The following is a 13,042-nucleotide window of genomic DNA, read 5'->3' as shown; positions in this document are numbered from 1 at the left end:
CAATGGGTTCTTAAATTGGACCGGAGGGCTGGAACAAAAGCATGGATGGAGTGTTTGTGTGAACTAATATAAATTCAAAGTAAACATCATTACATAAAAGGGTACGGTCTTTTTTTTTTTTTTTTTTTTTTTTTTAGTTTTATTCATTTCAAACGGGCTGGATCCGGCCCGCGGGCCGTAGTTTGCCCACGGCTGGTCTAGACTCTAGACCAGTGATGGCGAACCTATGACATGCGTGTCAGAGGTGACAGGCGAACTTATTTTTTTGGTTGATTTTTCTTTGTTAAATGGCATTTAAATATGTAAAATAAATATCAAAAATATAAATCTTTGAGGGAGAGAGAAAATGGCAGCAGTATAGACAGACGTGTCCTGTGCCTTGTCCCGGAGCAGATAGGGTGAGCAGCGGAAACGAGTAACATCTAGCCTGAATAGGCAGAGGAAATTCAGCTGGGAGACAGTTTGCAGCCGGGAAAGGCAGAGGACTCCTGGAGAAAGGGAACTGTTGGAGACTGCTGAAATCTTTCCCGGAGTGGCTGGCTCAGCTGCAGAGTCCACGCCATCTTGAGTGGCTGTTTTCGGAAGCGTATATATCCAGAGATCCTGGAACCACGGCACCCAAGAATCGGCTACTAACCCAGAAACACTGGATCTAAAGTAGCGGGAATACGTGGACTCAGAGGAGCCCTGCCCCTCCTCACGGAAAGGTCAGATTTCGCCTATATAAAGGAGCGGTTTGCAATTCAGCTTGGAGAGAAAAACACCACTAGGGGGTAGTCTGAGCCCCACAAAGTCCGCGGCCATTGGGGCCAGTGTGATCCACGAGTGCAGAAGGGGTCTCACAGGGCTGCTGGCAGAAGGGAACTCTAAAAATAAGCCCATAGCTGGACTGGGTGCAAAAAGGAAACCTCGGATCTTGCCAGTGTGCCAGCTGCTTAGTGCCAGGGGAGAGAGGATATGCGGAAGAGACTGCGCACAGAGCTGGATGGTGGAGGGTCGTGAGAGTTCGCACACCTCCTCAGGCTCTTTTTTCCCCTCTCTCCCCCTTAAATCTTTGCGTTTGATTATTAAACCCAGTACATAGGATTGCCCAATTGGGATCACTCACAGAGACTACAGGGGAAAGTTGTTTTTGTGCAACCTGGGAATCAGAGCGGGGAGTAACAGTCAAAGAAACAGCTCTGTGGCAGTCAACTCTCCCAAACTACTGGCTGAAGAGGACTTATAGCCTCAGAGGTCAATCCAGAAACACTGCCACCCAGGGGCTGAACCACAAACTGACTCTTCTGTAAACACAAATAAAGGCAGTCTGGGAAACAAATACTGCCTACTTTAAAATCAGGACTGTGGTTTACAACACGGAGGAACAATGTATCACAGGGAACTTCAACACTCTCCTGAATACGTGACAGGACTAAGGCATGTCAAACAAAAGAGTAGAGGAACTGAAGGACCTTCACTACTGTACATTTTTATTTTTTTATTTTATTTTTTTCACTTTTTACTTAAGAAACTAATTTTTTTTCTTTTTTCATCACCTGATTTTACCTTTTTAGTTGCTACATTTTTATTTTTAACCAGTATTATTACTACTACCATTTTACCTTTTTTAAAAGTGTAATTATATTTTCTCTTTATCTTATTTTGGGATTAGTGTTCTACATTCTATTTTCATCTTTCCTTTAGTATCATTTTACTCTACCTCAACTTTACCTTTAGCCAAAACTCTCTTCCTCACTTTTCCCCTTTCGTTATCCTGTTTCTCTTACCCTATTCCTGCTTTAGATTTTCCCTATTCCTTCTCTTTACCCCTTGTTAAAATTTCACCCTACTTATATATCTAATTTTCAATCCCCTGCTCTAAATCCAAATACAGCTCTCTCTTTTCTATCTTCACTATCTAAACATTTTTTTTGGTTGTTGTTTGCTTCATTGTTGAGTATATTGGGGGTTTTTTATGCTTGTTTGTGAGATTGTTTTGCTTTTTCTTTCTATTTTTCTGTTTTGTTTGTTTTTTCTTTTCCGGTTATTTTATTTATTTATTTACTTTTGCTCCTGTTTTCTCTCGCCTCGCTTGACATCAATTGTTGTTTGTAGTTTACATTCTGTTGCTGGAATTTGTTGGGATTAGTGGCTGTTCTATTAGAGTTTCCTCCCCATATAAATAGTTTCTTCCCCTCTTCTATTTCATTCTCTTTCTTTTCTCTCTTACTTTTTTTTCCTTTTCCCAATTTCCTTTTTGCACTTTTATTTCTTTTTTTTCTCTTTTTTCTTTTTCTCTTCTTTCTTCCTTATCCCCTAATTCTCTTTGATCTGGTGGTCACTTTTATTTGGGGTTATTAGTATCATGAATACATTTTTGTTCAGTGCCTAATGTTTTGTGCCTTGTGGTGTGTATTTTGTGCCTTTAAATCAATGCAGCAGAGAGAGAACTACATAACCAAACACCTGGAGAAGAGAGATCATGGGGAGACAAAGAAACAGCCCGCATATGAAAGAAAAACTGCCATCACCAGAAAAGGAAGTAAATGAAATGGAGGCAATGGGGGCAAGCAACCTTTCAGAGAAAGAATTCAGAGAAATGGTCATAAGGTGGATGAAAAGAATGTAAGACAAATTCAACAATATGTGTAAGAACCAAGAGGAAATGAAGAAAAACCAAGACGAAAAGAAAAATGACATCACTGCTATAAAGAACTCATTAGGAACCATCAACAGTAGACTAGAAGAAGCAGAGGGCCGCATCAGTGAGCTAGAAGACAAGGTAGGAAAAAATACCGAAGCAGAGCAGATTCTAGAAAAAAAAATTAAAAAGCAGGAGGCAAGCCTAAAAGAACTCTGGGACAACATGAAATGAAACGACATTCGCATAATAGGGGTGCCAGAAGGAGAGGAAACTGAGCAAGGAATAGAAAACCTATTTGAAAAAATAATGACAGAAAACTTCCCTGATATAGGGAAGAAAAAACTCACACAAATCCAAGAAGCTCACAGAGTCCCAAACAAAATGAATCCCAAAAGACTGACGCCAAGGCACATTATAATTAAATTGGCAAACACTAACGACAAAGCAAGAATCTTAAAAGCAGCCAGAGAGAGACAAAAAGTTACCTACAAAGGATCCCCCATCAGACAAGCGACTGATTTCTCAACAGAAACGCATCAGACAAGAAGGGAATGGAATGAAATATATAAAGTCATGCAAAAAAGGGGTCTGAATACAAGAATACTCTACCCAGCAAGGCTATCAATCAAAATTGAGGGTGAAATCAGGAGCTTCACAGACAAAAGAGGACTACGGGAATTTATTACCACCAAACCAGCAATGCAAGAAATACTAAAGGGTCTGCTGTAAAAAGAAAAAAACAGGAAACGAGGAAGGAACACGGGGGTCAAGAATAAAAATAGTGACAAACAAGTTTCTATCAATAATAACTTTAATTGTAAATGGATTAAATGCCCCAATCAAAAGACATAGGGTAACTGAGTGGATAAGAAAACATGACCCATATATCTGCTGTCTACAGGAAACCCACCTCAGAAAAAAAGATGCACACAGACTGATAGTGAAGGAATGGAAAAAGGTCCTTCAGGCGATTGGAAAAGAAAAAAAATCTGGGGTAGCAATACTTATATCTGACAAATTAGATCTCAAAGTGAAGGACATAAAAGGAGATAAGGAAGGCCACTTCATAATACTAAAGGGAGCAATCCAACAAGAACAAATAACTCTGGTAAACATATACATATCAAATATAGGAGCACCAAAATACCTAAGAAAACTTCTGGAAGGGAGCAAGGGAGAGATTGACAGCAATACAATCATAGTAGGGGACTTTAACACCACACTGTCACCATTGGACAAATCCTCTAAACAAAAAATCAGCAAAGAAACAGCAATCCTAAATGACTCACTAGATCAGATGGAATTAATTGAGATCTTCAGAACATTTCATCCCAAGTCCACAGAATATACATTCTTCTCAAGTGCACATGGGTCATTTTCAAAGATAGACCATATATTGGGTCACAGGCAAGGTCTCTTCAAATTCAAGAAGATAGAAGTCATATCAAGCATCTTCTCAGATTGCAATGGCATAAAACTGGAAATGAACTACAATAAAAACAATCCAAAAAAATCAAACACATGGAGGCTAAATACCATGCTATTAAACAATGACTGGGTTACCAGAGAGATCAAAGAAGAAATAAAAAAAACGTCATGGCAACCAACGACAATGAAAACACAACAATCCAAAACCTATGAGATACAGCGAAAGCAGACTTGAGAGGGAAGTTCATAGCTCTACAAGCCTACTGCAAAAAACAATAAACAATGATAATAAATTGCCTAACCCTACAACTCAAAGAGTTAGAAAGAGAGCAACAAGAAAATCCCAATTGTAAGCAGAAGGAAAGAAATAGTAAAGATCAGAGCGGAGATAAACAACGTAGAGACCAAAAAAACAATACAAAAGATCAACAAAACCAAGAGCTGGTTCTTTGAAAGGATAAACAAGATTGATGAACCTCTAGCCAGGCTCACCAAGAAGCAAAGAGAGAGGACCCAAATAAACAAAATCAGAAATGAAAGAGGAGAAATAACAACAGACCTCACAGAAACACAAAAGATTGTTCAAAAATACTAAGAACAACTCTATTCCAACAAACTAGACAACCTGGAGAAAATGGACATATTCCTAGAAAAATACAATCTTCCAAAACCCAATCTGGGAGATTCTAAAAGTCTCAATAGGCCAATAACTATGGAAGAAATTGAAGCAGTTATCAAAAAGCTTCCAGCAAACAAAAGCCCAGGGCCAGACGGCTTCACAGGGGAGTTTTACCAAACATTCAAGGAAGAACTAAAACCTATCCTCCTCAGACTATTCAAAAAAATTCAAGAGGAAGGAACACTTCCAAGTTCATTCTATGAAGCCAGCATCATGCTAATACCAAAACCAGATAAAGACAACACAATGAAAGAGAATTACAAGCCAATATCCCTCATGAACATAGATGCCAAAATCCTCAACAAAATTCTAGCAAATCGGATCCAGCAGTACATCAGAAAGATCATACACCATGACCAAGTAGGATTTACCCCAGGGATGCAAGGATGGTACAATATCCGCAAATCAATAAACGTATTACATCTCATAAACCAATTGAGAGATAAAAACCACATGGTCATAGCAATTGATGCAGAAAAAGCATTTGACAAAATCCAACACCCATTCTTGATAAAAACTCTCAGCAAGGTAGCAATAGAAGGATCATACCTCAACATAATAAAAGCCATATATGACAAACCCACAGCCAACATCATAATCAATGGGCAAAAACTAACACCATTTCCCCTAAGAACAGGAACAAGACAGGGACGCCCACTCTCACCACTCCTGTTCAACATAGTACTGGAAGAATTAGCCATTACAATTAGACAAGAAGAAGAAATAAAAGGCATTAAAATTGGAAAAGAAGGAGTAAAACTGTCCTTATTTGCAGATGACATGATACTGTACATAGAGAACCCTAAAGACTCCATCAAAAAATTACTAGGCTTAATAAATGAATTCGGCAATGTAGCAGGATACAAAATTAATGCCAAGAAATCTATGGCATTTCTTTACACCAATAGTGAACTTACAGAAAGTGAGACTAAAAAAGCAATTCCATTTACCATCACACCAAAAAAATTAAGATACCTAGGAATAAATTTAACTAAGGAGGTAAAAGACTTATATGTGAAAAAATACAGGACACTGAAAAAAGAGATAGAGGAAGACATAAACAGATGGAAGAACATACCGTGTTCATGGATTGGTAGAATCAATGCCATCAAAATGTCCATTATACCCAAAGCAATCTATAGATTCAATGCAATCTCCATTAAATTACCAAAAGCATATTTCACAGATCTAGAACGAACACTCCAAAAATTCATCTGGAATAAAAAAAGACCTCGAATAGCTGCAGCAATCCTGAGAAAGAAGAAGAAAGTAGGCGGGATCTCAATACCAGATATCAAGCTATATTACAAAGCCACTGTTCTTAAAACAGCATGGTACTGGCACAAGAACAGACATGTAGATCAATGGAATAGAATAGAGAACCCAGAAATTGACCCAAAACACTATGCCCAATTAATATTCGACAAAGGAGGCAAGAGCATACAATGGAGTCAAGACAGTCTCTTCAATAAATGGTGTTGGGAAAATTGGACAGATACATGCAAAAAGATGAAACTAGACCACTGACTCACACCATACACAAACATAAACTCAAAATGGATAAAAGACTTAAATGTAAGACAGGAAACCATAAAAATACTAGAGGAATCCACAGGCAGTGAAATCGCAAACATATGCCGAAGGAATTTCTTCTCTGATACTGCTCCTAGGGCAATGGAAACTAAAGAGAAAATAAACAAATGGGACTACATCAAAATAAAAAGCTTTTGCACAGCAAAGGAAACCATCAAAAAAACGACCAGAATGCCCACTGCATGGGAGAACATATTTGCCAGTGATATCACCAATAAGGGTTTAATCTCCAACATCTACAGGGAACTCATGCAACTTAACAATAGGAAGATAAACAATTCAATCAAAAAATGGGCAACGGACCTAGATAGACACTTTTCAAAAAAGGACATACAGAAGGCTGAAAGACATGAAAACATGCTCAAAGTCACTAATTATATGAGAGATGCAAATCAAAACAACAATGTGGTATCATCTCACACCTGCCAAAATGTCTATCATCAATGAATCGACAAACAACAAGTGTTGGAGAGGATGTGAAGAAAAAGGAACCCTTTTGCACTGCTGGTGGGAATGCAGACTGGTGCAGCCACTGTGGAGAACAGTATGCAGTTTCCTCAAAAAACTACAAATGGAACTCCCATTTATTTGACCCAGTGATCCCACTTCTAGGAATATATCCCAAGAAGCCAGAAACACCATTCAGAAAGGATATATGCACCTCTATGTTCATAGCACCACAATTCACCATTGCTAAGATCTGGAAACAGCCTAAGTGCCCATCAGCAGATGAGTGGATTAAAAAACTGTGGTGGTGCCGAAAGCGATTTGGCTCAGTGGATAGAGCGTCAGCCTGCAGACTGAAAGGTCCCAGGTTCGATTCCGGTCAAGGGCATGTACCTGGGTTTCGGGCACATCCCCAGTGGGAGATGTGCAGGAGGCAGCTGATCGATGTTTCTCTCTCATCGATGTTTCTAACTCTCTATCCCTCTCCCTTCCTCTCTGTAAAAAAATCAATAAGATATATCTCTTTAAAAAAACACACACACAAAAAAAACTGTGGTACATCTACACAATGGAATACACTGCAGTAAAAAGAAGGAACTCTTGCATTTGCAATTGCATGGATGGAACTAGAGAGCATTATGCTAAGTGAAATTAGCCAGTCAGAGAAAAATACATACCACATGATCTCACTCATTTGTGGAATATAGAGAACAACATAGACTGATGAACAGGGACAGATCCAAAGACAGAGAAACAGCGAGCAGACTATCACTCCCCAGAGGGAAAGTAAGGGAGGGTGGGGGTAAGGGGAAGAGATCAACCAAAGGACTTGTATGCATGCATATAAGCCAAACCAATGGACATGGACAACAGGGGGATGAGAACATGAGTGGAGGGGGGGAAGGTTTGGGGGTTAATGGGGGGATGAGGACATATTTGTAATACCTTAAACAATAAAGAAATTAAAGATATAAAAGAAAAAATTATGTAAGTCTTTGTTTTACTATGGTTGCAAATATCAAAAAATTTCTATATGTGACATGGCACCAGAGTTAAGTTGGGGTTTTTCAAAATGCTGGCACGTCAAGCTCAAAAGGTTCGCCATCACTGCTCTAGACACTAGAGCAGCAGTTCTCAACCTGTGGGTGGCCAACCTGTGGGTCGAGACCCCTTTGGGGGTTGAACGACCCTTTCACAGGGGTCACCTAAGACCATCGGAAAACACATATATAATTACATATTGTTTTTGTGATTAATCACTCTGCTTTAATTATGTTCAATATGTAACAATGAAAATACATCCTGCATACCGGATATTTACATTATGATACATAACAGTAGCAAAATTACAGCTAAGTAGCAATTAAAATGATTTTATGGTTGGGGGTCACCACAACATGAGGAACTGTATTAAAGGGTCACGGCATTAGGAAGATTGAGAACCACTGCACTAGAGCAAAGTGAGCCTGGAGCAAGTTACTGTTGTGGTAGGGGATGGAAGAAAGCAAAGATGAGAGACATAAGTAAAATCAGAGTGTCTAGGAAAAATTAAAGGGAAGATATCCTAAAAGTTCCAGGAAATCTCCACCAATAAAGCAAATAAAAAAATGCCTCTATTATTCTGTGAGCAACAAACCAAACTGGATTGGGGGTCTCAGACAATTCGTTCATATGATTGTAAAGACAGACAGAACTCCCGGGTTGGAGAGGGCTCCCCTGAGGGCTCTCAGATTGGAGAGGGTGCAGGTCAGGCTGAGGGACACCCCAAAACCCCGTTTCTCCCCGACCCCCTGCACGAATCTTCATGCACCGGGCCCTAGTTTTTTATAATTAACTGCTTTGTGGGCTGCCTTTCTCAGTCCTTGTAGCAGGCAGAGAACCACGTGATCTCGAGACCTTTGAGCTGTATGCCCTTCCTGATAGTTCCATTGTGGGTCCCTGTTAGGGACAGCATCCGCTCGGACTGGGAGGGCAGGGGCCTGCCAGTGGAGGGTATTCACGTGGCCCTGGGCATGAAGCCAGATTTGGCTACAGCAATCTCCCCAAGGGGGCACTTAAGGCTAGTGCCAGAGAGAGGGAGGAAGAGAGCCAAAAACTTGCTCTGGAGCAGGTATGAGATAGGATGGTGGCAGTAGGATCCGCTGGGCAGGGTGGCAGACTCTCAGGCTGCTGAGACTGAGGAGCCTTAGACTGGGGGACTGGAGGATGGTCAGCGGGATCAAAAGTGGTGGAGGAGAAGGAGGATTTGAGATGGGGGGTTGGGGGGCTTAGCGTGAGGAAGGAAAATCTGTGAGGGAGAGCAGCTGTTACAGAGAAAAGGATGTGTCCTTGAGTGTAAAAAAGCCTGAATATATGGGACCTCAGGCCATCTGCCCTGCCAGCAGCAGAAGTAGTCAAGATCAGTGAGAATTTGGAAATCGAAAGTACCGTTCTCAGGCCATTGGGACCCATTGTCTAATTTGTGTTGCGACCAAGCGGTATTGTAACAGAAAATGAGGTGCTTGGGACATAAGTCCTGAGCGAACCCTAGGGCCTGTAGATTCTTAAGAAGACATCCCAGGGGTGTGGTGCGGGGAATGGCCGACTGTGTGTTCCCCATAAGGGGGCCTTGAGTCTAATCTCCCGTGGACACTAAGTTAGAGAAAGGCGTCCCCTTCCTCCTGAGCGTCAGAAACATTCGGGTGATCACACCTGACCAGTAGGCGTCCCCACACAGACAGGTGGACCAGGAAACCTGGTTCCCAGATAGTGTGTCCTGACCAGCACTGGATGTCGGCTAGGGAGTGGCTGTGCAGTCACAGCCCAGATCCTGGCCCCAATTATCCCAGACAGAAAATGCGGGACAGCCCAAAGAGGAAGGAATAGTAGACTTGAGCCACTTACCAGTTAACTCGGTGTCTGCAGACATGAATGGAGTTGAATGGAAAGGTGAATGAAGTTGGGGACATATTGGGTCAAGGTGCTGCTGGGCTATCTAGGTGGATTTATCTGACAATAAAATAGAGATGTCAGTTTGCATCTTGAAATAGATAAAATCTATTTTATTTAGGAGTAAATAAAGTCACTTAAATAGTGTGTGAAATGTGCAATTTAAATTGGTGGAAATTATACAAGGCAGTCTATCCTATAACTTTCAAACAAAGCCCATCCTCCTCTCCCACATCCTGCAAATGTTCTCTCCTAAATCATTCCCTTTTGCCATCTCTCTCCTGGGGAACCTCTCTATGGTATTGCTATCCTGGGAAGGGGATATGGTCCCATGCAAGCCAATCTGGACAACAGTATAGTATATAGTAATACACAAAAATCCCATCACAAAACTACCTTTAAACCACCTAGCCCAGGTTCTGTTCCCACCTCCCATCTCTTCCTTTCCTTTCTGGAAACTGGGACTTTACAAAATCTGTGCAAAAGGAAGAAAAGCATGTCTCTATTGATGAGAGGAAGACTGTCTGCATCCCCAAGGTCTTTGCTAGGCCCTATGCTGGACACTAAAAATAAAAAAAAATGAACATCTGCCCCAGTCCACAAGAAATTCCCAGACTGAGGCAGAAAAAGGCCTACCAAAGGAGCACAGCAGTATAGAGTGGCAAGGGCTACACCATGAGAAACCACACAGAAGAGAGGCAATTAGTCCAGGGTGGTGGGAACAAAGGGGCAGTTCCAGAGACAGAACACCCCTGGCAATCGCCCTGCCCATTTCAGCCTGGCACTCAGAGGAGCCAAACCCCCTGCTGTTGAGCACATTGTACACTTAAGACCCCCAACACACACCGGTCACATCTCCCCTGTCCCTCTCTCTCCCTCAGGTACAGCTGGGACCCATTTACAGATTTTTGGTGGCCAATGTTCTTCTCTATTCTCAAAGTCTGTGAAAGACTGCTGGAGCTGGACCTGAGTGGGAACTCTCTGAGCTGCTCTGCAATACAGAGTCTTTGTGACGCCCTGAAAAGCCCTCGCTGCCACCTGGAGACCTTGAGGTGAGTCTGGCCTGGGTTCTGATCTGAAACAGAGATGGACAGGAGACCCAAGGTAGAAGTTGTGTCTAGGATGGATGTGTGGTCTTTGTTTTTGTTTATTTTTTAAGATTATTTTTTGTTTTTCAATTACAGTTGACATACAATAGTATATTAGTTCCAGATATACATCCCAGTGATGAGATATTATAAAACTTACTAAGTGAACATCCTGAAAAATCCTTGTATCCAACAAATATTCATTGAGCCACTCTCTGACCATGGCTATTGCAGTAAGCAAACACAGACAGGATTTTATTTCCACAGAACTTGCAACCACACAAACAAGTGTGTCATTACAGACCCAGCTAAGGGCCTGCAGTGGAAAACTACCTTATAAAGTGAATATTGAAGGACATGTGAAGAATACAGAGGGTTTGCCTAAGTGAAGCAGGAGGGCAGAAAGGTCAAAGGCCCTGTGGCAGGAGGGAGGATGGGCTGTCATGGGATTGAAAGCAGAGAAGCGAGGCTGGAGGATGGAGAGCAAAGGAGCCACAGGAGGTCATGAAGTAAGACTATCTATGAAAGACACTGTTGGAATTTGGGGTTGTTTTTTCTAATGCAATGTGATTATTATTAAAAGGTTGATAAAAATTAGTACATTTACAAAGTAGAACCAGACTACCATATAAAACCTGGAATAGAGGAGAGCTACGGTAGAGCTTGGGAAACCAGTTCATAGGAAAGTTTCAGTTTTCCAATAAAGATGGTGAGAGGTTGCACTAAGGAAAGTTACCATAGTTTCTGCAAGAAATAGTTGTATCTTGGACTATGGTGTTGGCCATGGAAATGGACAAAAGTGAATGGATTTAAGAGATCTAAAAAGAAAGTAAAATCCAATAGATTAGAATTATGGGGAAAGGGAGTTGGAGATATAGAAGATAATCTTGGGTTCAGGTCAGAGATATGCATGGGATAGTGACACCTTCACTGAGATGGAAATACTGGAAGAGGAGTGAATGGGGGGTGGAATGTCAAGGGTGTGATTTTGTGCAAAATCTTCAAGTTTTGTTTTTTTTTGAGATATCCAATGGAAGATGTCAAGCAGGTATCAAATTAACTTCTGTGCAAAAATAAGATGCCCAATAAAACAAATCTCAACAAATTTAAGAGAATTGAAACCATGAAAATTAGATTACCTGAACATAATGAAATGAAATTGGAACTCAATAACAAAGGGAAATTTAGGAAATTTACACATACACACTCTTAAATAAACAATGGGTCAAAGAAGAAATCACAAGGGAAATTTAAAATGCGTTAAGATGAATGAAAACAAAAACAAAATGTATTTGATGCAACTAAATCAGTGCTTACAGGGAAATGTATATTGTCAATGCCTAGATTTTAGAAATAAGGGATACAACTACTCACCCATTAGAACTTCCAAATCTAGAACACTGACACCACCAAATGCTGACAAGGTTGTGGAGCAAAAGAAACCCTCAGACATTGCTAGTGGGGATGCAAAATAATATGGTCATTTTGCAGAATCCTAGTGAACTAAACACACCCTTGCCATATGATCCAGCAATCGTGCTCCTTGGTATTTACTCAAATGAGTTGAAAACTTATGTCCACACAAAAATCTGCACAACAGTGTTTATGTCAGTTTTATTTGTAATTGCCAAAACTGGAAAGCAACCAAGTTGTCCTTCAGTAGGTGAGCAAATAAATAAATGATGGTATATCTATACAATGAAATATTATTCAGTATGTGAAAAAAAATGAGCCCTAAAACTATAAAAAGGATGGGCGAACCTTAACTGCATATTACTAGTTGAAAAAAGGACATTCTGAAAAGCTATATATTATATGAACCCAACAATGTGAAATTCTTAAAAAGACAAAAACATGAAAACAGTAAAAAGATCTGTGATTGCCAGGGGTTTGGGGGAGGTAAGGATAAATAGGCAGAGCAGAGTGACTTCTCTACATGACACTATAATGGCGGATACATGTCATTTTATATTTCAAAAAACCATAGAAAGTAAAGCACCAAAAGTGATCCATAATGTAACCTATGGACTTTGGGTGATTATAATGTGTCAATATAGGTTCACTGATTCCAACAAATTTACTACTCTCTTGCGAGATGTTCATAATGGGGGTGGCTGTGTATGTGGGGGCAGAGGTATATAAGAACTCTCCAAAAAGTTCCAGAGACATAGAAACACAGAGCAGATTGCAGAACCTCTAAGGGAAGGTGGGAGAGGGTGGCAATTTTGCTGAAAAACTAAAACTATTCTATAA

General features: G+C 40.6%; 1 protein-coding gene across 1 annotated transcript in view; it reads left to right on the top strand.

Annotated features, from left to right (window-relative positions):
- The window catches only part of LOC102429272 (NACHT, LRR and PYD domains-containing protein 1-like), an 86,856-nt gene that overhangs the window by 20,222 nt on the left and 53,592 nt on the right, over positions 1-13,042 (top strand). Inside the window, 1 exon segment of the mRNA XM_023747809.1 lies at positions 10,583-10,753. Coding sequence (XP_023603577.1) covers positions 10,583-10,753 — 171 coding nt within the window.

Source organism: Myotis lucifugus, unplaced genomic scaffold (genome assembly GCF_000147115.1).
Source record: "Myotis lucifugus unplaced genomic scaffold, Myoluc2.0 scaffold_991, whole genome shotgun sequence".
In the NCBI taxonomy this organism is placed as follows: domain Eukaryota; kingdom Metazoa; phylum Chordata; class Mammalia; order Chiroptera; family Vespertilionidae; genus Myotis; species Myotis lucifugus.
Note: the sequence above shows the minus strand (reverse complement) of the source record. Positions and strands in the feature narration are given on the sequence as shown.